This window comes from Neolamprologus brichardi, chromosome 7, assembly GCF_056152115.1.
Source record: "Neolamprologus brichardi isolate AB-2024 chromosome 7, ASM5615211v1, whole genome shotgun sequence".
NCBI classification, from domain to species: Eukaryota; Metazoa; Chordata; class Actinopteri; order Cichliformes; family Cichlidae; genus Neolamprologus; species Neolamprologus brichardi.
Window position 1 is genome coordinate 55266068 of NC_142110.1, and position 26801 is coordinate 55292868.

General features: G+C 38.8%; 1 protein-coding gene across 1 annotated transcript; it reads left to right on the plus strand.

Moving 5' to 3' along the window:
• Nucleotides 1–9181: 9181 nt before the first annotated feature.
• On the plus strand, nt 9182–22892 carry tbca (tubulin cofactor a). The gene is made up of 4 exons (XM_006804758.3): nt 9182–9340; nt 16221–16326; nt 19811–19897; nt 22370–22892. Exons 1-4 carry the CDS (start codon nt 9288–9290, stop codon nt 22448–22450), a joined length of 327 nt encoding a protein of 108 aa, XP_006804821.1. The 5' UTR covers nt 9182–9287; the 3' UTR covers nt 22451–22892.
• The last annotated feature ends 3909 nt before the right edge of the window (nt 22893–26801 follow it).

Sequence of the window (26801 nt, forward strand, 5' to 3'; positions counted from 1 at the left end):
TCCTTGACCCTGGTAAAAATGTTCCTGTTTATTTGTATGGCCTCAGTTACTCATTTCAGATTATATTGAATAAATATTAAAGTTAGTGTGTAAAACTTCACCAGTAGATGTCAGTAGATTACAAAGAACACAGGCTGCTGTCTGAGCTGTCAGTGCCTATTCACCTTAGCTGGTTTCCATATCTATTCACACTGATGGAGGCTGTAAAACTTTGTGAAAGCAGTTTGATACAAGTAGAAGAGTCAGTGACGCTCGCTTATGTTCAATGACGGTAATACTGAGATGAGTTGTTGAGGATAGCCTACACTTTTCTGTCAGTAAGCGCTGCTGTTTTTGTTAGTCCGTGTTAGCTGCTGTTAGCTAGCGTTCATATCCACTTAAAAAAAAAATGTATGTAACATTGTTAGACACAGTCATTAAACTCTCATACAATGTGTGAATCTAATCAAAATGTTTAACAGAAGGAAAGTGTGATTTGTAGGGCATTTGAGCCTAACATTAGCTAGCATATTAGCTTATATATGAGCTTATAACAGCTGTTTTTGAAGGAGGAAGAGGATGAGGTTAAAATGAGGGAGGATAGAGGAAAAACACATGAAAAAAGTTGATGAAAATATACATGTACAAATGTTAAATGATCATATATAAAGTACTTAGCACTAGCTAAGTACATAAAATTTCCATCTCTGCCACTGTGTTTAAGATGGCAGGGCAACGTGGTGGCTCCCACAAACCAGCTCCTGCTCGTATTTATTTTTTAGTGGATTAATTATAAGTTCATAAGACCAGACCAATTTTTTGGTAAATGCCATCACACACCAATTAATGTATATTTGTGAATACAATGTTCTTGTTTCCTATTAAATAACCTGAAAAAATTACTTGATGTACCTTTAAGTCTATTTTACAAATTATGATCTTCCTGAGTTCCAAAAAAGGACTATTATTCAAAGCATGCTCAAGCAATTTCACAATCAGATCAGTCAGATCACTTGTCACACCTGACTTTTAAAATACAAAGTCATCGTGTTAGCTAAGACCATGTTTTATACTGTCTTTGATCGGGCAATCATTTATCACCTAAACAATACATGATATTAGTATATAATGAGTCTTGCATTGTCATTCAGTTTCATTTTACATGTTTGGATCCAATTTACATGTGAGGATCATAAAGGTACAAGCAAGCAGATGAATACCACATCTGATCCTGTTTCATAACCCCTCAGTCACCCTCTTATACACACACACACACACACACGCACACACGCACACACACACACCTACACACACACACACACACACACACACACACACACACACACACACACACACACACACACACAGGATCCTCACAGAATGATTTTGGGAGTGAATATAGATGAAGGAAGGGATATTAAGTCACTCTATATAACATCCAGGACACAATGCTGCAGTGATTGATGGGGACAAAGTGGGAACAGCAGGACACAGGGGGTGGGGGGTCCTCAGCAGACAGGAACAGTATATATGGAAAAGGAAGGAGAGGAGAAGAGAAGAAGAGAGCGAATAGAGAGAAAAACACATTTCGGGAGGGACCAGGCAGACTTTGGACTCTATTTGTATGAGTAATCAGACAACCATCTACCATCCAACACACCCACATACACACTCACAGCTCTCTCACCCTCTCTCTCTGTCAGCCGTGTTTACTCACTGATTTTCTCAACAAGACAGCCATTGACACTGGATGGATGGGGCTAATCCGACACAGAGAGGAACAGCTCTGCCAGGGTTACAGGTCTGAGATAGAGCGCCCTAGACACACTCTCTTCACCTAATCTTCCGGCAAATATTTATCACTATCAATTTGGCGTGACTCCATGACATTAAAATACCACGTATAGATAACCTCTTGCTGGAGAATCGATTGTGGACTCCTGCTGGCTCTTCCAGCCCTATCTCCCTGTACAGCAGAGGATCAGGTGGAGAAGGTCAGTAGTGGCACATCACACCTGATACCAAACAGGTCATCCATGCTACTGATGCTGCTGCTGTGCCCACGGAGGCCCTATGCATTTTAATAGGGGTTTTATTATACAGCAGTGAGTCCCAAAAAGAGATTCAGGTGCCAATTGAGTTCCTAAGGAGAGGGGAACACCAAGGGCTAGATGGCAAGAAAACTGAGGAACTCATTACAATGGAGTTTAAAAGCCCCGGTCTATGCATTTATCTCCCTTTAAACAATTCAGAGCCTCCTTATTAAAGGTGGGATTTACAGAGTAACACTTACCTCAACACTGTTTCATATATTGCTTGGATACAGCAAAATACGACTCTACAATAAAGAGACAGATATTACAATATCAGTTTAACAGGACGAGGAAAATCATAATAATTATTCATGACTTTATGGAAGTTTTCTAACGTGCTTTTCTAAAATAATACATTCATGTCATTTCTTTGTTGATCTGTGGCTGTTTTCTTTATTATTATATTTAAATATTAGTCCAGTTCAACTAATTTGCTGTTTGATTTGCATCCCCTCACTGTCAGCCGTATCGACACTGTGAAATTACAGGTGAGAAGCTGGACTGATACTTTACCCTCAATTATTTGAAGACTCAAGATGTAGTGTCTCTGGTCAGTCAGAAGGAAAATCTGTTTACAGCAATGGTATGATTGGATACAAATATTGATATCTGGCACTAGTGCATCAATAACATAATTCAGGAGGAAGTATGATGTCCTACATTATTGATATTTTGCGACACATATTGTCCTTGTTTTTGGCACAAACTCAACACAAACTCATGCATAACAAAATTAAGCCCAACATACACACACATTCATATATATACATATGGAAAAATTGTAGCTTGAGATACAGCTGTTCTACACATTTTTCTTTGAGTGTGTTTTTTTAAACAAACAAACAAACAAACAACCTTTTTTGGGTTTTACCATCACAGAAAGGCTTTATTTCCCCATAGCTATTGTTGAACAATCATTTTTAAAATATTTTAATTAGTTTATTTGTAAACCTATTATAAACCTAGATAGGTTTTTATGTTTTTATTTTCTGTGCTAAATGCATTGAATTTAAGTATCATTAAATGTGCTATATCAATAAAACTGCCATTGCTATAAGTGTAGTTTTGAGTAATAAGGTCACTCGAGTGAGAATACTTTTCATGTGCTTGCACTGTGTTTGAGAATTAAACAAATTACTTTGACTGCACTACATCGTGGTTAGTTACATTATAGATTTTAAATAAACAATATATATATATAACAAAAAACTGTACTTTTTGTATAATGACACATTATAAAAAGGGCAGAGATACAAATTGGGGTAATGGATATCTCAGAATCTGACAAATAAAACTATCTTGCATGCCTAGATGCCACTAGTGGCAGGGTTTTCCTTAATTTGAGTGAAATAGCACTTTAAGGTCTGTGGGAAAAGAAAAAAAATCACATTTCACTAATGTAGGTCTAGGAGATGCAAACAGCCAATACAAAACAATTGTCTTTTGTCATCAAGGCCACAGAGGTTATTTCTCCAACTTTATTAAAATACAGAGAAAATCACATAAAGCTTCTGAGATGGAGGGTGTGTGTGTGTACTCTCCGGACAACTGTTCACTATGAGAGTACCAGCTCTTCCTCTCGCTTGTCGCTAATTGACCGACAGCGTTCATGCGCACATTTCTCACTAATTTCGCATTTGCTATTCCAGCAGTGGCCGAAGCGCGTCTCGAGGAATACATTCCACCCTCACGGCAGCGGGGTCCGTCATCGACGTCCCCTCCCCTCTTATAAATGTGATGTTTTGTTTGATAATCAAATCTCTGCGATTTTGCCACACACACACACACACACACACACACACACACACACACACACACACACACGCTTTCACAAACTGTTTCTTATAGAAAAAAAACGCCAGAATTAAATTGGGATTTTTGGATTATTTTTTTTTTAAGCCAGTTGGAGAAAAATGTGCATGTTCTGATTTAAAATATAAAGAGCACAAGGGCGCAGAGACATGCGCACAGGCAAGGCAACACATTTAGAAAACTCCAAAGTCATCCAGTTTGCTCTAATCATTACAATTAGTCGTGAATTATCACCGGACTCTGACAGACGTTCCTTGTAACTCTCTTTTATTTCCACCCCGCGCTAATCAGCGGCTCTCATTACAAACGCTGATTAAACTGCAAATTACCCAGCAGCGGCCCCGTCCGCGCCTACCAGTGCCTCGCTCAATATCAATTAAGTCTAGCAGCCCGTCTGTAGTCTCACGGCGCCTCCAAATGCTTGATAGTGCCACTTATTAGTTTGGAAAACTCGGAAAATACCAATAATCAACGGCCATGAAGCTGTAGGGAAAGAGCCCGGGGTTTTCCCACCACTCAAATGCAATCACAGCAGCTTTGCCCAGTAAAGGATTTCTCCTCTGCTGCTGAAGGAACACCCATCATCTTTTATTCATGTCTACTCCTACTCGGGAAGACGAGGGAATAATATATACTACAGGAGCTTATATCTTTAGCTTAGAAGAAAAAAAAAGACATCCATGGCAGATCTCCAATTTAGCATCATTAGATCGATCTGGTTGCAGAGAAAATGAAACACTCTCTACCCTCTTATGCTAACCGATTTAGCCTTGGTATAGTACAATTTAAGAATAACTAATTATAATGATTTTGTATTGGAAGAGAATCCCTGTCTTGCCCCATTAGTGCTGCTCAACAAGAGAGCTTTGAAAACATCTACACAAGCAGTGGAAGCAGTATTCACACTACTTTTTACATATAGTAGTGAAACATGGAGGTAAATCACTACATTACAAGTCTTCAATTAAAATAAATTCTATATTGATTAATCATTAATAATCCAATGATGATGATAATAATAATATCATAGTAATGAATTATTTTTCATATGATGCTGGGTTTTTTGTACTATAAATGCAGTAGGAAGTGTCAAATGCAAGTATTCAAGTCCAAGCAAATTCCACTTAATTAGCGTGTTTTAACATAATTATCATATTTATAATCATATATTAAACACTACTATGTAAAAGTATCAAATAACTTACCTTTACCATGTTAGTTTAGCTGTGGTTAAACTATGTTTGGTTTCACATTTGGTTGTATGGCAATATGTTTATTTTATCATATTTTGGGGACTGAGCATGTGCAGTGATTAATGATTCACCATGTGCCAGGGTTTAAAAGTGCCACATCTAAATGAAAATCTTAAGTTCAGGTGGTAGAGTATCAAATGTAATCACATATAAACTAAGTTTGCAGATTTTTGGCAGCACAAATATTAGTGCCGTAAGTCAACACAGCATGTAGATTTTATCCACTTGTACATATTTTAAATCAGGATATATAAAAAAACAAACTAACAACCAAACTAAAAAATAGATATTGTATATTTAAAAAAGGCAAATTGCTTTACAAGAAACAACACCACCACTAGCCTGTAAGTCTTTCGACCTACTGCCTACAACAATTAAATGGTAAATGGTATCACATTTACTTTATGCTAATGTAAAAATATTCCATTGTAACAAGTAAAAAACTTGAATTCAAATGTAAACAAAGTAAAATTATTACATTTAAGAGAACTGTACCATAATAATAATAATAAAGTTTTTCTTTGGACGTTGGCTGCCTGTTCACTCATTTTCAAGCCATTCCTTGAATCTGACTGCAGACTTCAGACTAATATTTTTCTTTGTTTGTTGAATGATTATGAATCGTTCAAGCTTAAAAGAGGCTCCTAACTCAAGGAGTCAACCAGTGTTGTGTCTACACACGTAATTGACAACTTAGCAGAGAAGCAATTTTATATCATACCTTTAGGCACTAGCACTAACATTTTTTGAGGAAACTAGATAAAAGAAGAACCATCAGGCTCAAAAGCTATCTGCATCAGATATACAGATCTGAAAGTCACATCTTTAAAAAATAGGAAAAAATATAGCATAGACCCGACACAGGACCTAAGAGATGCATCTGACCCTTTAGTTGATCCATCTACCTAAGCCTCATCAGAAATGGTGTCAGTGGTAGGGTGGCTGTCGAGAAGCCATTCTTAAGAAAAGCGAACAGAGAGAAAAGGCTGAGATATGCCTAACTACACGAGCACAGGACTGAAAATCAATGGTCAAAACATCTTTAGTGAGCATCTAAGGCCTTCTGTCTTATAGCCAACATCCAAAGAAGAGCTTCAATAATCCTGGAGAATTATTCCTGAAGATTACTTCAAGAAATTACAAGAAAGCTTACCTAAGATATTTCAGACTGAATTGTAATAACTGGGGGTTTTTTTGCCTCGTATTTCCATTTAAGTCTGTACCTAGATTACTACCTTTACTTTACTACTTTCCAAGCAAAATATAACGAAATCAAAGGTGGCTCAAGAGTTTTTCACAGTACTGTATGTTTGAATTTCTACATAATTTGAGTATGTGCACGTTAAAAGATCTATATGACCCAAAACTTGGATTTATTAGATGAAGTGGAATTGCATTATGAGACACAACACCATCACTGCAAACCTGATTACTGCCTCTAATCCAATTTGACCTGATACATACAACAATCTGTTGTGTGGCCCTGTTTCCTTTTATTTCACTTTATTCTGAATGTAGTTTCTTACTTAAATTATGCTTGTGTGCATGAAAAACATGACTACTGAAGCTGTATTTAACACAGTTTCTCTTTTATGGATAATGTGGGACATTAGGTGTCTTTTTGCATTTTGTGAGAGTGGGTCTCACAGGTGGAAACTTTTTCTCTTGCTCAAATAAAAGAAGTTGTACTCCTTTCCCAGCACTAACTTCACAAGTGTGCTGATGTTCCAAAGCTTTTAATGTGCACGAATATTGTAAACCCTTAATGTTATTGGGAAAGCCGAGGTCTCTAGTATAAAAATATATATATTTTGATACAGGCAGCCATGTAAAGTACTGTGAAATTGATTCATTTTGTTATAGATCACACAAATCAATATTAAATACACAAAGATTCAAATGATATTGAATTTTGTGTCTTTGTAACACAGCTTTATAAGGCATGTCAATCGTATCATTTAAGTGATCTATTGTGTAAATAAAAAAAGGCTCATTTTGTGGCTTATAAACCTTAACTTACACACACAATATTTGTGTATACACAGTTTAATTCTTAAAGAAACTAAATATACAAAGCTTGTGAAAAATAGCAAGGAATAATATTATGGACATTTCTTTCTTTCGCTTTAGAAAAAGAAGATGCAAATCTATAATCTGACATCATTAGATTATTAGAGTCTTATTCTCTATTCAATTCCATTCAGTTCAATTAAATTCAGTTGAGTTCTATTCAATTGTTTCTTCTTCACTTGCCTTTTTCATTCACTGTGTTTATACACAACTCTGAATTGCATCATTAGTTATTATTAACATTTGGCTCTTTTAGACAGTGGCTTTTGTCCTGTCTTCCCCCCATCAACCACAACAGGTCATGGCAGGTGAGCCTGGTTATGCTGGAGGTTTCTTCCTGTTAAATGAGAGTTTTTTCTTCCAACTATTGCCTAGTGCTTACACAAAGGGGGTCATTTGATTGTTGGGGTTTTCTTTACTTTCTGGCTGTAGCTCAGGATGCAGAGCAGGCCATCTACCAATATAGTTCAATTGGTGGCTGCTCCAGCATGCATGTCAAATATCCTTGGGCAAGATACTAACCCCAAGTTGCTCTCCGATACATCTGGGTCTGAATGTGTGTGTATGTCAGATAGAAAGTACTCAAGCATGGAAAAAGTGCTTGTATGACAGGGTGAATGAGATACGTTGTATAAAGTTTTGAGTGCTAGAGTAGAAATGTGCTATATAAGAGCGATTTATTGTGGGGTCTTTAGCTTACTGTGATTTGGCACAATATAAAACATCAAATGCAAGTATTCAAGTTCATTTTTTTTGTTTTTTTTGTTTTAGATTAGGTTTTTAAAGTTACCCAAAATATTTATTTGTTGTATATTGAGAGGCTCATGTGTAATTGTAACTAACATTGTTAATTGGTATTAGTGTAACCAAATGCTTTGGTCCCTTTTAGTATAGAAGGCTTAGGTTAGGCTTGCAAACTTGGAGTACAAGGCCAAGCTTAATGGAAGAGAGGGATCTTTCATATTAGTTACCCTGTACTGTTCCTGTTATGTCTAAATGTTTCCTGTAAATGTCTTCAGTCAGTTTTCTTCAATGCCACAGGACTACCTATGCAGACACACAACAAAGCTACTTTACTTTAGACAGTTGAATATGTTTAGTTTTTCTTTCCTGAAAAAAAAAAGGCATCAGGTCAACATTTCAAATTATCCTTTTCTTCGCAATCCCTACCAATCATATAACTACAGATGTAGCTCTGACTGGCTTAGATACTCATATTTTGGTGCTTACATAGTATTGATGCCCACAAAGTGATACTGACAGATATCTTCATTTCCTTACCCAGAGTATCTCAGCTGATTTCTCTTATCTAGAGGGGCAGTAGTTGGCCATTAATTCCTTTGTTACAGCTTCATGAGGTAACCTTACTTTACCCCAAATTTGGGATCACTGATGAGCAAGTAGTAGTTTTTTACAACAATTATCAGACTTTGTGGAAAACCAACTACATATAACATAGAGCTCCCAGTCTCCATCAGATACGATAAAACATCATACACCCAGTCTCCCAAAAGGAGTAATTATTTGGAAGAAAATAAGCGAGGTCCACCAGCCTGACAGATTTAGTCTTCGTTATAACGACACATAATTGCATAATGAAACTCTTGCCTAAAATTGAAAAATTGCAGAAACAAAGATATCAGCTTGTCAAACTAACAATACTATATCATAAATTTGATATTGCTAAAGCGAAACGAATTAAATCAAATAAAGTCAAATCTAATATTTCATCAGCAGTATTATGAATAGCAGAAGCCTTAATGGTACTCCGTAATTGCTCCTGATTTAATTAACTTAACCACCATAATGTTTATTTATTTTCGTCATTCTATGATTTCTGTTTATGGAGGTGTAATTTGAAAAATAGCAAAAGCATGCACAAGAACCAGAGAAACACACTCACTAAACTGTATTACCTACCAGATCTGTCATTCAGACCAGAAAACTCGACAATGAGCTACTCTAACGATCGATTTATCTGCCAGCAGCTCATCATCCTTCCTTCCACTTCCACCTGCACACCGTTAACACAGTAAGCTAGCGACAACACGTCACCCAGTAATACATTACATCTACAGCCATGGCAGATCCAAGAATACGGCAGATTAAGATTAAAACTGGTATTGTTAAACGGTAAGGCTGGCTCTTCGTTTAATTTAACTAGTATTTCGTATGTTATGCAAGCTACTTATAGATGCTAACGTGAGGTCGGCGTTTTTGAGCTAACTAAGTTAGCCGGGCGGCCAGGCGAAAACCTACGCCGCAGGTCGAAATGTGTTACCAACCACATTTTAACTTTAGTGCGGTGTTGGGGCGCGGCCTATAGCTAGCGGCTTGAATGACAAGAAAGTGTATTCTGTTCAAAGCGGCTATTTCTTACCGTCGCTCAACCCTGTGTAGCTAATAGTTATAATGTTGGGGTTAGAGTTCACTGTTTGTTCAAACATAGTGCTGTATCATAATCGTAGTGTGTGTAATTCAGCTCAATTCAAAGTGGTGGTCGACTGATCCCTAATGTTAGCTAGGTAGCTAACACACTGCTGATCAAACGTAGAAGCACCGTTATATTATTATTATAATTAAACTCTGCGGGTGTGGGAAGCACCTGCTGAGTAAGCTAGGTAGCTCCGCATTGGTACGGTGAGATGGACTTGGGGTGAGATTTCGCAAATACTTGCATCCCATTTTGGGGTCAGAATTGTTACAGGCAGGCAGGGATGACAACACAGTCTTGACACGTACATATTATAATGAGGAGTAAAAAAATGACAACTAGTTAATGAATAATACAGGCCAGTGCACCTTCACTGCGCTAAAGTACTGCTGCATATGTACTTTGGACCCCAGGCTTCCTTAAATTGGTAGATGATCATAACTGGTTTAATAAAAACTGTTGTTAAACATTTTTTTTTTTTGGGGGGGGGGGGGGGGGGGGCTGGTTCAAGAAACCGTTTTTTCAGGTTGTGGATTTTTATTCATACGCAGTTTGTACCCAGAGTGTTGGGTAATTTAGGTTGAGTCGGTACAATTCCTACTGTAAGTTGCTATATGAAAGTTATAAGCTACACAAATGGAGAACAACTGGAAGGAGTGAAATCCTACTGGCATAGGGACTAGTTGGTAGCCAGCTGGCAACCTTTGATCACTCTGGAAAAATATGTATTTGCAAACCTTTCAGTGAGTGTTCCTGGAGATTACTGGCTGTTGGTGGGTGAAATTGATCGCTAAGAGGGTGCTACACTGAAAACCTTGTTGTGATTGCTTTGGTTGCAAGCATCTTGCTGTGGTTGCCCATAGTTTGCACTATACTTTGCATGGAAGACGTTGGCAAGTTAGGATCTTCCATTCAATCTATGAGTAACCAGAGTCATCTTTTAGCAGTTGCCACAGCACCTTGTAGCTTTTCTTGCGACCAGTTTCAGTGATCACAGGCAGCCTCATGCAACCACTCACCAGTCTGCCTGGGAATACACATTTTTCCCAGCAGGTGGTGGCTAACAGGGCATAACTGACCGGTCTCCAGCCCAGTCTGACTGAGGCTTTGGCAGTCTTTTTCACAGTGATTGCCAGTAACCACAACCTGCCAGGAGAGTACACATTTTTCCCTAGCGACTGGTGATTCTCAAGCAGTTGCCAACTGACCCAAGGCCATGTGTGACTAGGCCTTAAATGTAACTCTAAACCTAACTGTAGCTGGTTGCCTGATGGAGTTTAAGAAGTTAAAACCTGGTTTGATGTTGTAAATAAAGTTTGTACCTACCTAACCCTGACCCCTAACCCGCATCAAGCATCATTTAAATTATTATTTTTTTTAAATTCATAAAACATGTACCGTCAGTAAGTTGTTTGCTTAGTTCTTCACGATCACACAGTACACTGGAGGGCAGTGGTACTGACAGTGAAGTCATGTGATTTGTGCACTGTGTTTGTCTGTGGATGTTCTCAGTCATCCAGGTCATTGTAGTCTAAGGAGCTTGGAAAGAAAGGCATCTGGACTTCTTTAAGTTGCTTGAAGATGTTTCACCTCTCATCCGAGAAGCTTCTTCAGTTCTAAAGGTCAAATGGTGTAGAGTTCCAGATTTAAGCCTAGTGGGACTGTCCCCCCCCAAGAGGGACAATGGACCCCCTAATGATCCTCTGCCTAATCACACGAGCGAAGGTGTGAAGATAGGTGTAGGTCACAATCACCCTATCGTGTAATTTACTGAGGTCAGATGGCCCAGGATGTGAGTGGGCGTTAAGGCATCTGGGAAGGGATCTCAGAACTGGATTATAGATGGCAGACAGTTGGTGTCATAAGCCACCGCCTCTGTTCAAAGATGGTCGTTCGCAGTTGACATAGAAGGCTTCTTTCACTCCTAAAGAAAAGAAACCTTACAAGAGAAAAGTTCTTTACAATTAAATTAAACGTTTTTCTTTCAAATAGATGTGAGCACAACTAAACTGTTCTGTGTGGAGTGCAACCAGGACATATTCCAGTTCACAGTTACACCTTCCTTAAACAGATATCCTGTATTACACGCCCTGCAATAAACTTAGCCCTTGTTAAAGACTTTAATGTAGAGTTTGCTTGGTTTAGAGAGATGTTTGTTATGCTGTTAAATTATGTTGCAAACGGCTGATGAATATCTAATGTCTTCTAATGTATGACAATCAGTGAGGACAGGCTAGATAATAGACTCACCTTTCAAATGAAATTAAATTGGAGATCAAGCATTTTCAGGAAAATTTGAAATAGTATTCATAAAAAAGAACTCAGGGATGTTTCTGGTTTGTGATTTATGAGTTGTTTAAATGACAGAAAAAATTAGGCTAGTTAACTAGTATAAAAAACTGAAAAAAAGAATTCAAAAGCACAGAATATCTTAAATGGACAAAGTTAAATAATGGCAAAACGAACATTTTGTGTATTTTTAGGAGCTTCATGAACCAGTAATTGCAGTTGTACATTATTAAAATAACAATAATAGGTTTAACCGACTTGTATTTCTGGTGGCAGTTAGCAACGGCATCAATGTTTAACATCAAGTTGGCTAGTTGCACACATTCCTGGCAAGTTCAGACATCTTGTATTGTATTTTAACTTTAACAGTACAACTGGGTGTACAGTAGCTGTTTCGTCCCATTTGTTTCTTCATTGTTTGCCTAGTTTTCCAAATTTTCTAATGAACATATTCCATCTTGATTCTTTCTCTTTTCCAAACTGTAAATCCTGTCTGTAGGCAAACACTGCTTATCTATAATGGTTTAGTTTTCGCTTCACTTCTAGATAGATTTGATATGGGCCTTTTGATGTAGGACCTGCAAACTCATTAACTAGTCTAAGCTGTCCTACTAAAAGAGTTGGCATCTATTTCGAGCTTGGCTCCACATTTGTACAATGGCCAAATGTACCATGCTGGAATAGAAAATATTGTAGACATTATGAGGATTCTTGAGATAATGGGCTCAGTTGTCTGTGGGATGGTCTGAGTGTACCTCTCGTCAATCAGGCAGACCTCTAATTCCCTCCTGTCAGTGCTGTTTGTGTAATACGCTATCGATTGCACTTTGATGAGGGTCAGATTACCAACAGGCTCCCCAGTGGTAATGATGGAGGCTGGACATCCCAGAGAGGATAATGTCACAGAGTGTCCAGGAGTGGTCAGTATAGGAAAAACAACAATGCAAGGGTGCAGTATTTTATTAGCCAGTATCATCCCTGCTTTCTCTTCTGAGGTTTTTAAGTTGAGTATATTATTTGAACAAAAGACAAGATTTAAAATCTCACTTCCTCAAGGCCAACAGCTGTACGTTGACATGAACCTTTTATCAAACTGTTTAAGTGTAGAGTGTCATTGCTCTCTGTTGTGTCCTTCTCTTTTAGTCTCTTTTTTCTCCTGTTCCCAGCTTTTTCACTTCCTCTACCCTCTCTCTCTCTCTCTCTCTCTCTCACTCACACTCACACACACACACACACACACACACACACACACACACACACACACACACACACACACATTTATATGTACGACTTTAGAGGAAACCTGCCTGCTCTTTTAGCCAGGCCTATTTCCAGTGGCTTCTGCACATTCCAGTCAGTGCCTTTCTGCCCTAGCGAGGCGGATGCCCTTAATAAAATGACAACAGTAATTTGCCTTTGTCATTCCGGTCCCAGCGCAGACTACATCGCGGCTCAAAAATACAGTGCTAGAGCAGGCGACCGAATGTGTGTGTCGGCTGGCTTCTAATTCCTTTTTTTTTTCTATTTTCCAGAGAGCTGCCTTTTCCATTAAGCCTGAGGTGGCAGGTCTATTTAAAACCAGCCACGACCCCACCCCTTATTCGCACAGCACTCCAAGTCTGGGAGAAATAAGAAATTAACATCAGGACTGGAAAGGGGAGGAATGGACATTTTGTTATTAGACTGTCCTTCAGTTTTATTCAAATTATTTCAGCCTCCCTACCTCCATCGTTTCTCCTCTCTTTGCCACCTTCTTTGACTCTTAACAGGTGACATAACTCATTCTACATCAAGCATGAGAGTGAAAGACAGGATCTGCTATTGCATACGGTGCCTGTTTAAAAGCTTCCTGATGGAACCGTATTAGAATGAGTGGTAATTGATGTAAAATATGACAGAGTGCTATTGGCTTCCTTGGCTAGGCAAAGAGCAGTGCAACGCGTAGGGAAGGGTCTCCAGTAATGTGACTGACTAATGAAGGATTACTCACTTACACACACACAGCTGATTTTATGAAAAATGAAATTTGTGTTGTCAGTCCCACCAGCAGGCGCAGCCGGAAAAAGACTGTTACTTGGAAATCATTATCAATAGCTATATTTTCAAACTCCATTATGCCAATCAGGGTCGGAATCTATTTAAGAGATTTAGTTCCATTTGGGCCGTAATTGATAAATAATCAGAATTTATCAATGTACTCAAGCCTATTTTCACTAATAATCAAGAAAAAGAGGCCCATTTACCACCTGACTTGGTCTAAATTAGGGATTGAATTGATGATCAATTAATGTCTAAAAGAGAACTAGTAGCTTCTGGGAGTGTGTGTGTCGAAGACAATAAAGGTGGATAAAGGAGCCAGATAATCATGTTGATAAGATGTGAGCTGGATGGCAGTATGTAGGTTACACTGATTTCTGTGTGTTTTTCTGTGACATGCTAACACAAAAGACATGAGTGACATGATATAATGTCCTACTTTGCACATTTCAAAAGTGTATTGATAAAAGTAATATGTATGATGTAATATGATCTTTAGATGAATTCAGGGCAGAGACCTACTATTAATATTTTTAAATAAAGAATGAAATGTAAATGTGTTTTCAGAGGTTTTCCTCTCTGCAGTAAAAATCAAAACAAAAAAAGATCTGTAATTGTCCAAATTCGTCTGCCACAGGCTCAAGTTTCCAAAGCCTTTGTTAGAAGATTGGAAATCCACTGGGATTACTCAATTTTAGAATTTTTAAAATTCTTTAGTTAGCTTTCCGTTTCTATTACCCATTTTCCCTATGTATGTAAAGGAGAGAGTTAAATCATTTTAAAAAGAACCAGCCAAATGTAAAGAAGTAATGCAGTTTCATGTGTTCATATATGATCACTAGTTAGATTAGGCAAAATCATTTATTGCTATTAGATATGCAAAGGAAGTTGACTGATTTGTTGCTCTCATGTAAGCTATATTGCTTTTTCTTCACATTGAAAATAAACCCTCCAGGCATTGAACCCCCTCAGCTTTTCCATTTATTCCATGCAGAATGCTGGAAGTTTCCAGACAGAGCTACATTTATGTGCGTATATAGATTAGAGATGAACAAAATATTTGATGATTACAAAGAAAATTCTGTGTTTGTTGGTCAGCCTTCTCAAAAATGACGATTTGCGATTTTTGCTCTGTGACTGAGAAGCGTGTATATATATTAATTTCTTTATTTTCAGTGCACAAGACAAACGTGAACTTGGGCTTTTGAATCCCTTCTTTGGCCATTATGGCAGAAATTTTAATTGAATCATTTAGTATTATTATTTTTTTAAAATCTAAATTCAGTTTAGTTTAACATTTGTATCAGTGTTATCCTGTATGTAAGTTTATGATGTTGCATTCTGTGTACTTGTCGTTAAATAAGAATCAGATCTCACTCACTAGTGACGGATTCATATAATGTAATATATGAAGTTAAATAAAATAATTAGTGAATACTGTTGACTGCAAGATGCACAAGTTCAAGGTTTAAGTGCTGCAAAAAACAATAAGAGGATACAAAATGAAATGCATGTTAATCAAATATATTACATTAAATATATTGCTGGCAATTCACTAACAAACATTGGTGTACAGGCTAAAAAGCCCGATGTTTCTCTGATGGTTGTAAAGAAACCAAAAACAAAACAAATTTCCAAATCTGACTGCAGATGAATGACAGTGTTGTGCTGTTTAATCTCAATTTTAAAGAGTTTAATAAACTCAGTTTTAACAAGTGTATAAAAATAATAAAACCTCATATACTCATATAAACACCGTAGTTCTCATCCACATTATTTTCAGGCTTAGATCTGCTACTGCCAGTTATTAAAGAAAAAAACTTATCTGGTTTAAATTTAGTGTAAAGTGTTGCTCCTTTCCAGAAATAAAATGTCTTTCATGTAAATGCATCCTATTTTAGCCACAGTTAGAGCGCTGTGTAAATGATAAGTTGAATTTCAAAGCATTATTTAAGGCTGATCTCCACTTCAGAGCAGTGAGGAGAAGTGATGTGTTTGCTGCGTGTTATTGAGGTGTGTGTCTTTCCATCCTGTGGGAGATGATCTCACTGTGTCCTCCTCAGTCACAAGAGTGCTGGGGAGAATGAGGATAGATGGCCCTGTCTGTAAAAAGTGACCATCACAGTCTGCTTTTCTTGGTTCAGCCTATATTATCCATCTGAGAGGCTGTGCGTTTACGTTTTATGTTTGATGGAACAACACTGTATGGCTGCCTTTAACCGTGTCTTTTCCCGTCTTCTTGTTTCTGTGCAGGCTGGCCAAGGAGGAGATTGCGTACATAACTGAAGCGAAGCAGCAGGAAGAGAAGATCGAGCGCCTGAAAACAGAGGCGGGAGATGATTATGTCATCAAGAAACAGGTACATTTTGCTTCTTTGGTGCTGTACAGCAATTATGTGTCTTAATTTGAAAGCCTTTGAATTATCCATTTATCACCACCTGTTCCTTCTGTTGATCTCAGCCAGTAAAGTGAGGGAGGGTTGTTGCTCTCGCATAGTTAGGGAGTGAATTGTGTCTTGATAATTCGAGTAGCCCTTCGTTCATGTAATGAGGTCAGTCCACAGTGATAATGAAGAATTAGGTTTTGAGAGGAGAATCATTAGTGATTTTGTAATTTGCTTGATTCAGATGTAATTATATCATGTTACTTTAAAAGAGTTTGATAATTACTGACACATGCTGGTAATTTAGTGTCCCTAACAGATCACTGGCCCATATCCTGCTCTCCATTCTCACTGTGCCTGCATCCCTCCATCATTTGCCTGTACACAGGTTGTGGAATTTTCTTACTCCAACATGTTTCTTATGTCTTTTAAAGTATTCAAATTCAAATAATATAATAATATTAACGTTAGCTAGCAAAATGGACAGTCATGTGGGCAGTTTTTGAGCTTTTTTTGCTTTACTTATGTATGACACAGATATGTATGGATATTAGGACTGTTCAATATAAGGATATATATCGGATGACGATATAAAAACGCCTATCGTTTCATTTTACGCTATCGTTTGTTTCGTGGTGTCGCAAAATAAACTGTTTACGGCAATATTTTTTCATCGTTTTGATGGTCACTGTAGTGGCTATATTAATTTCTTAAAGTTCTCTCTTTCTCTTATATTTAATATAACCACACTACGGACGGACAAGCGCCTGTTTTTATGCGTTGTGGTTAGCAACAATGACAGTAACACCATTGCGTGTCCGCTTGTTTATGTTCCACATAAACCTTTCACAATAAATCTCAAGATCCTGTCGAGACTTTTCAAAATAAACTGAATCACGTGAAAGAGCAGATTATTTGCGGATGAGAATTAAAAAAGAGCTGCCAGGTGCTAAAAAATAAACCTTAGACTCAAACGTTAGAACAGGCTTTTCCCCGCAGCACGCCGTGTAATAAATACTCAAAAAGAAAACGGCGGCCGTTACAACTTATGTCTAAAAATGTATCGTTTCATGCATCTGTTAAAACACTCGACTCCAGCTACATGACGCGCAGCTGGAAACACGTCCCGCAAAACAAGCTGCCCGAGATTCACAGAATTTACAGAAAATGTTACATTTTTGTGATTTATATCGTTATCGGGACGATAGAATTCTTATATCGGGATATGAGATTTTGGTCATATCGCACAGCCCTAATGGATATTCTATCTTGTAATTCTAAACATTTTCATTATACCACTGTATATAATCAGATGGCAAACACTTGATGGCTTATAAACACCAAACATCAGAATGATATATACATAAATATATTAATGTGTCATCTTTGCAAGCTACATAGTCAAGAAAATAGAAACCAGTTTAGTTTTAAAGGTTTTGTCCTTGTGAGCACTGCATCAATTTTAGCATTTTTGATATGGAAGCTGGAAGTCTGGTTCTCTTCCATGTGCACATTTACCCTTTCACCACAGCAAGGTCCAAAATCTGCTTCTTTGTTAGACTGGACCAATCCTCTGCTGATGAAAACAGTCTCTAGATATGGTGTCCAGAGCTTATAATGTCAAAGCCAGAAGAAGAATTTTCTTTTAAATTTGGCACATAAGCACTCAACTTTGTCACATAGCACTGTGCAGTGAACCCAGTTGTTGTCCACCACCAGCGCTACTTGCCAAATTTGGCTTTTTACCATTTGCTTCTTCACAAAATAATATTGAAGTTAAAGTTAATGACACTACATCACTGTTTTGATCTAGTCGAGGAAATCTGGTGTGTGTTGCGGATGTGGAGGTGATCAGGGTTGCTGTTTTTTTTTTTTTTAAATAAATAAACAGATGGAACTTTTTGATTCCATGTGGTGTTGCAAGCACAGAGACATTTCAATTATGCCTCAAAATATATAAACAAATCATTACCCGCCGTGTACAGAAAATGAAAGGACAAAATAATTTAAAATCGGAGCGTTGCGTTATGGGTTCTTTATAGCCCTTATTTTGTAGGCTAGCGAGGGGGTTTATCAGCTTTAAATGTTAAATGAATTTCTGAATTTGCCTTTAATGTGTGTTTAATACCTGGGGGAAACTAAATTCACAGCTTCTCTTGATGTCTTTGCTTGATTCCAGTATCACAACGATAAAGAAATAGTGTGAAAAAAGGTAAATAATCCAAATATTTCAAGATCTTGTCAAGAGAGCCTGATACTCATATATAGACAAATATGAGTTTTGCCTATTACGGTATTTTATGGTCAGCTTACACAAGATTGTTGGAAGGACGTGGTTTTTCATATAACTGCCCTTTATTTGGGCCAGTGTTCGCTGATGCGGATCCAAACTTGATTCAGACAGGGAGGAACTGAACCACAGATATCACATCTGATTATGTTTACGGCTTCCATTAAAATTCAGTGTGTGTGTTGTTTTGTTTGTTCATTCATAGAGTGGCAGCTCAGGCTGAGCAGCAGGCTTGGTTGGTGTTAAATGGGGAGATTGGGAGGCCAGATGGATTATGGTTGGAGATGAGAGGTCTGAGGCAGGATGGATTACAGGTTTTTATTTTAATGGAATCAATACGCTGTAAGTGTCATCTTTATCCTGTGCTGATGGGATCATTCCACCGAACCGGGAGGGCACCGTGACTTTTCTCTGTTTCAGTACTCTTTTGCCTACTCTAGCTTACCTTGTCACATCTAGATGGCAGCCAACTTGACAATTTGTCCACTATTTTTCGGTATGTCAGTTTAGGCACTTGGATGAACTTGTACGCCATCAGGCAGGCAGACTGTTAGTGTGCATAGCCGTGTAATGTACACATGTGCAACTGAGTCCATGTTTTGACTTTTTCCAGCTCGACACAGGCCTAGCTGAGGAAGCATCTGTCATGAGTGACTGTGTCTGACAGTGTTAGCCAGCTCCTCTCCGCTCTTTAGGGTGCCAGCTGGGGGAATTCCACATTAGCCGCGGCTGTGAAAGTACCCCAGGCTGCAACACAGTTACACTGCAGGCGTAGTAATACCTCTTTACGCCTGATCACAATGCTCTCGGCTCATTCATCCAGGTGTGGAGCCAGATCGAGGTGGTCCCCCGCTGCCCAACTCCCGGCCCGATCAATAACTCAATAACATTTTTCATACTGCCGGCTTGTTGAGAGATGTTAACCACAGCAGAGTGCATGAGGGACACCCTGCATGTCACTGCCAGGAGTAAAGCTACAGCACAATCCAGCCAGTGAATACACTTTGTCTAGCTGTTCAAATTAATGGTCAAAGCTTGGAAAATACATGTTCAATAATGTGTTGACTTTTGTGAAGACCTGTAATGAAAGCTGGTAATAGGAGCAGTGGCAGGGGTTTTCGGATTAATAAAGGTGGTGATGGCACTGATGCGGTCTCTGTGTGGTTTCAGATGGAGGTGTTGCAGGAGTCCAGAATGATGATCCCAGACTGTCACCGCCGGCTGGCCATAGCACACGCAGATCTGCTACAGCTGCTAGTAAGTACCACCATGAGGTGAACAAAATTTTCATAAAACAACAGGACACAAGCTATTGTGATAATTAATTCAGTTGGACTTCTAATATCTCATGGCCTCCCTGAAAAGGAATTTCATGCTATGCGTTTGTGGGTAGAAGAAAAAAGGTTCAGCTTATTATACTTTTAAATTCCAGCATCAAGAAAAATGGTTAACCCCAGCATTCAAGTTTTATTTTTAATCTTTTTTTCTCTTTTGTATGTATCACAATATCTAATAACTAATTTTGTGTTTCTTAGTAAAGCTTCATTAAAAATGCAGATTTGTAATTATAATTGTATGAAAGACACACAACTCTCATAGTCTTGCTTTCTAAACATAGTATAGTATTAGTATTAGTGAATACCTATCCTTTTTCACATCTGGTAGACATGATCAACACCTGGATCATGCTTAGGAATCCCTTCCTGTCAGGCTTCATTTCACTAAAATAGTTAATAATTAAAATATTAATAATCAAAAAAATTAATAATAAAGAATGAAAAGGCCTAAGATCCCCATTTTAATGTGTTTGAATTTCAGTTTAATGCCAGATCTTTAAAAAGTTGTCTTTCCCAATGAGACCAGCATGTAGCAGAAGAAAAAAATGATAATGGAAAAGACAACATCAGGTTATGTTTACTGCTGTGATAACAAGCTACATAGTTCCCTTAATGCTGTACCATAAATAAGCAAGGCTGTGGTAGTAGTAGTAGTAGTAGTAATAATGTTCCTGTTAAATTTACTGTCACATGTCACAACAGGCCTCCATGCCTAGAGACCAGTTAACCGCAGTTTGCTAGGAAAAAAAATAGTTTTCCTTTACTGGTTGTGAGTGTTTACTGAAGGTTTCTCGCAGTCGCTCTGAAATTTGGTTGCTAAGCCCCAGTCACACAGGGCTAGAGACTTTATTTTGAAGGTGAATGGTCATTTTTTATTATGCATTATTCCTTTTTCAAGTTTCACTACAGTTTAGTAGTTAGTTATCAAGTATTTGCAGACAAATCTGCATCTTCCATTCAAATTATGCAGGACAGCAACAGGCTGCTAGTGACAGAAGCAATCATAAGGAGTTTTTTTTAGTGCAGCACCTTGTGGCAACTGATTTCACCTACCGGCATCCAGCAACCAGTGAATCGGAGAATGCAAATTTGAATGCACACTTGTGACCAGGGGTTGCCAATTGGTCTCTAGCATTGTGTGGGTGAGGCCTAGCAGACACTAAAAGCCCTTTTCCACTAGTACCTACTCACCTCGCCTTGACTTAACACTGTTTTGGTCGTTTTCCATTACAATCATTACCACCTAATGTGTGTAGGGTCCTTATAGCAATGCCGCCAAAAGTCCTGTGATGTCATTTGTATGCGACACAAACACCATAACAAAAGTTTCCGTCGAGGCGATTGTACACCTGCTGCTCAGTGTATGGCTTTTTGTCACACTTGGGGACCAGGATGTTGTTTTTTGTGCAGCCTTTTCCCTTGTTGCCTGGTTTCAAAAATGGTGGTTTTGATTTTTATGAAGGACTCTCATGACTCAATGAGTGACGCCACTGACTAGCCAATTGGGGGAATGCTGTCTGTTGATGTCATGTTTTTGGATCGTCTCAGATCACTTGGAGCCCTGGCTAAGTGGGTGCAAAAAAAGTAACTGGTGTCAGGTACTCCCACCTAATGGTAGACCTTAAAATCCAAGTCGAGCCATGCCAAGCTGACTCAAGTACATACTAGTGGGAAAGGGCTACAATTGGCTACAGTTTCATGCCAGGACACCTGTGGCCACATATTTAAAGTATATCGTGGTATCCTGGATATTCCAGGGTTGAGTCAGATTTTTTTTATTTTACATGTGTGTAGACTTAATGAACTGATCATTAGAGTAAGCTTAAGCACCACACTTTGCACTTATATACAGATATATATACAGTATATATACAGCCACAGAGCATGCCAAACCCTCCAGGACTTAAGCTGATATGGTGAGAGGCAAACATCAGCATGGATGTCTCAGGGTCATCGAAATTAATGCAGAGCAACAGTCACGACAGCTGGAGGTGTGAGTCACTCACATGGGAGCTGAATGCTGGGCAGAGGGAGCTAACCTGAAATTAGCAACCTGTCCCCTTCCCCGTTACTCATCCTCCCTTCTTTCTTCCCTTCAGACAGGCATACGCATATGCACATGCTCATCACAGGTCATTAGAAGTGCTGTCACTGTGGTGACTACCAGAGGAACACAAAAACACACTTCAGTGTCAGGTTTTACCTCATATCAACCCTTCCTGGATGAATTTGGTTCCTACCATTATGATACAGTTTGAAATATTTCCTCAAGAATGCTTTTATATGAAGACAACAAACCTGTTTGTCTAGTGAAGACAGTTGTAACTCCTTCTTTGGAAGCATAGTAGATGGCACTAAAACAAAACCTATATGTGTGTTTGTGTGTTTTCAGGAAACAGAAGAGGAATTGGCTGAATCAGAGGAGTACAAAGAGGCTAGAAGCATATTGGACTCAGTGAAGCTTGAAGGATGATTTCTGATGCATTTCTGTTCTCACTGTGAGATTCACTTGCTTAAATGTCCATTCCTTTCGTCAGACCTTGTTTGGAACCGTGGAGGCCAACTGAATCCATTCAAAGTCTCTTTTCTTGATGTAATTATTTCTTTTCTTTACTGCTAACGTGCCACCACATTTTGATCACGCTTCTCCTGTGTGAAAAAAATAAAATAATTCCACAATAATATTATAAAACCTTCAGTTTATTATAGTAGATTAGTGTAGTGTTTTCTTTAAGTCTTGTTTGACCTTTTATGCACTGTTTACACATTGAAACTGGGAGAAACACATGAAAGTTATCTTTTGATCTGATAGATTAATGACATTAATGGCATTAACAGTGCTGTTATTCCTGTTAGCAGCAGTGAAATGGACTGTGTCTTGATACCTACAATAAAGGCAAGAGCTCTTTTGGTAACCCTGTCAGTCATATGACAAATGTTAGTGTGAGCCATGAATGACAAAACAGGCCTGTAATGTCGCCTCTGCAGCTACATCTATTACCCAGATGGCCTAAAATAACGACACCTTACATTAAGGCTGAGGGAGTCCTTCCTAAATAGTCATACTAATAAATGAACTCAATTGCCAGACAAATTAAGGTTACATTTGACTTGATCCTTATTTTACAGATTTCGATAATTATCGGGATCACCCCAAAGTCTCATTACCGCCCTAATGAGGCGCTGCTACTCCGTGACATCTACCCCGCTCCATCTCGTTAAGGAAATCGCTCTTCAATGCTGATTATTTTATTTGGAGGTATAATTATATTTCTTTCGGATAAATCACGGGCCTAATCGAGTCCGTGCAGAGGGCAGCGGCGCTAATTGAGGAATGAAATGCGGCGGCGGGGCGCTGCACCTGCGGGTTTGTGTGACCGGAGGACCCACGCAGGCTGCTGCTGACAGCTCGGAACGTGTCGTGGCCGGATGAGAAAGTAACAGCGCAACGTGGAGAAAACACAGACCCGAAATCCCGTGTTGAAGTGGACGGAAATACTCGCGTAGACTGCATATAAAAATAAAAGCACTAATCAGACGTATTAAAGCTAATAGTGGCATGGCAGACGGTGGGGCTGATGTAGCTTTTTCCTGGTTAATCCGTTGAAATGCATTTTAATTTGCGTGCTTTGTAAACATGTTGCTCTGTAGTAATACATTTTTCAGACTGAGTACAAAGTGGACTACACATTTGCTTCTGAGATGCACGGGAACCCTGCGTTGCTGCTTTTTACAGCTGTCACCTAGAAGTTTCATTTCGCGCCTTCCAGAGTCACGTGACTTATCAGGAAATCCAATTAAGTCTTCAGAAACGACTCCTTAATGAGCTAATTGTCTGTTATAGCTTCGGAGCATGCTCTATAGCCATTTCCAACCTGAAAAAGGTTCCTTTTTATTCACCTGTTCTTTATTTGAAGTATCTACACTTAATTGTGGCATATTTTTTATTTTCCCCTATACTGTAGACAGCAGCCTTTATTTGCAAACTGTGGATTACTGTTAATAAAGTGGGTAGAGCCATACATATTCAAATTTCTATGCACACAGTGATTTTACATTTAAGGAAATGTTTTAAAGTAGGATATTATGTAACAGGCTACATAGTTTTACGCACAGCCCCCATCAGTCATTTCGGTCAACACGTTGTTTTCGTCATATTCTGCTCCTGAAACTTTGTCTGTGTCAAACTTCTTCTTTTTTTCCCCTTTTTTCATTTCTTTTCTCTCTTTTTTTTGCCTGACGCAGAGCGGAGAGCTGTAGGTTGCAGCCGAGTTGCAGCATCAGCTGCAGCCGTTTCTCAGCTCCCTCGCCTCTGTATAACTTATTACTCCAAATACCCCAGACAGCCACCAAATCAGCTGCGTGAAACAAGAATCTCATTTGTTAAACCGGGAGCTCGTGCAGATGGAAGATCAATTGTTTTGCTCCTCAGAAATCTCGAACTGAGTGAATCCAGACTGCAAAGGCAAAGCAGGGAGAGCGAAAGAGAGAGAGAGGTTGCAAACAGTGGCCTGGGCCTTGGTTTGGCGAGCCTGCACTGTGAACCAGAAGGTCACGGGTTCAAGTGTGGTCTGTTATCAAAGGTGCCTCCATCAGCAGCAAGAACACATGGGTTTGACTACACCACCCCACACCACATCGAGCAGTGTTACATTTTTATTTTCATATATATATTTTTTTACTCTCAGTTTTATTAAAAGTCAGTTCTCATCTCCACAATGCGTGAAAATGTCTACTTTCCACTCAGATGCGCCGCATTAACTTCCGCGGGGGCGGGGGGATTTGTTTGTTTGTCTATTTTTATTTATATGACGGAAAAGATTGATGCGAGCATGTTAGAAGAATTTACAGGAGGATAAACGCAGTAGCTGTGCCTAGGTCATTTGCTTACCCTAATTAGCCAACAGCCTTTAGCAACACACACACACACATAAAATCTATTCACGCTGTAAGGTGAAAGGTTGCATTTAATGAAATACACTGTTATATAAAAGTAGACACTAACAGTAATAATATTAAGAAGGAATTAAAGATGTATGTCTGAGTCTCCATTGCACTGAAAACATGAAATATTTTTGGTTTCATATTCTCATTAATGGCTAAATCGTTATATACAATCTAAAATAATTAAACCAGTTAAATAAACATGGGGCCAATATTCCCAGCACTGATATTTAATAATAAATACATTAAAATAAACGTTGCATCCATAAAATAACTATCGCCTCTCCTTTATCTTTTTAGGATTAGTTTTTTTTCTTTTCGTTTTGTATCTCAGGCCCACATTCAGCACAAATATCTCACGCTGCTTGACATGTCATCATCACCTCTCACGTTGTGTCGACCTGCCGCGACGAGAGGAGTCATTCGCTCGTGTTTGTACAGCTATAAAAGCGTGCAGCTCTGGACAAGTCGTAAAACGAAGCGCACGATCCATCATCGGGGAATGTGAGGATTTGAAATGATCCTCACAGCTTTGGGGGCGTCAGGAAAACTTCCTCAAACACGATGCCAGAGGAAGAATATATTTCACTTTTGCATTCGAGTATTAATGCGATCAGTAATGACATAGACCCTTTTTGGTTTGTAAAATTTGGATTTAAAACGGCTAACTCCGGCTTAAAAAAATCTTCACAGCTACCTCAAGTCCGGCTTTCAAACGGATCCTTGGAGAGAAACAAATAGAGACGAGACATATCTCCAAGTCCCCCCCTCCCCCCCTTTGTTAAAAAATCTCCTCCACATCCCAAACAGACCCCCGAGCGCGACTCCTCTCCGTCCGTCCATCCACCCATCCCTCCCAGTGTGTCACTTGTGCCACCAGATTGCATGCAAATAAAAACTGCGCGGAGGCAACTGAAGCCCGGACGGACGAAGAAAAGACACCCAATCGAGCCCCGGGTTCACGCTCGGACGCCTCCTTTGTGTCTCTATTTTTTCCCCCAGCACACAATAAATAAACCGGTTCTCTCAAAACGTTCCGACATCTGTCTTAAGTTTTTTTTCTTTTTAAATATATAATGTAGCAGACTGTTGTGTGCATGTGTGTGTAGGCTAGTAAAAAAAAAAAAAAAAAGCAGGCGTGCTAATTGAGTCTAATGGTGGTTTACTGACAAAGAGAGTTTTCAGTTAATTTTTAAAAGCTTTTTCTTGTTTCTTCAACATAATTTAGACAGATGATTTTAAAAAAACAACTGATGCCTCCCCCCATCCCCACCTGAAAGTGTTGGAAACATGATTACGTGGTTGCCCGTGTTGTCAGACTATCTGTTCAGGTGTCAGACTTTCGGGTATATTAGGCTGACTGTGTCCCTTTATCAAAGGCGAGCATCCTCACTTTACTGTTCGCTGAATTAATTTGCTCACACATCATTTAGACCGAGTCTCTCCCTGCCTGACAGTTGGAACTATACAGGAGATCACATCCACTTTATACTGCTTTTATTTCAAAGTGCTCAGATATGACGAATTTTATATAAACTTGCTGGCCTTGAACATTAACCTGGTCATAAATAAAGTTAGTTGATTCCAGTAACGAGAAATAAAAAAAGAAAAAAAAAGTCTGACCTCCAAGAGGTATTTAATGTCGTAAATAGGTGGATGATATCGTCAAGCTGACTAAAAGAGAAAAGAAATGAATAAGAAGAAGCAGTATTAAAAGATGCAGACTCGTAGCTGTCATGTGGTATCTCTTTATGTGGTTCTTCCTAATACGAGTAATAATAATTCTTGTCCGAGTGGCTTGCTGTAAAAGCACGCGCAGAGCAGCGTGCGCAATTAAACAAATATTGTGGTGATCCAACATTTCTTGAGCGGGTCGAAGC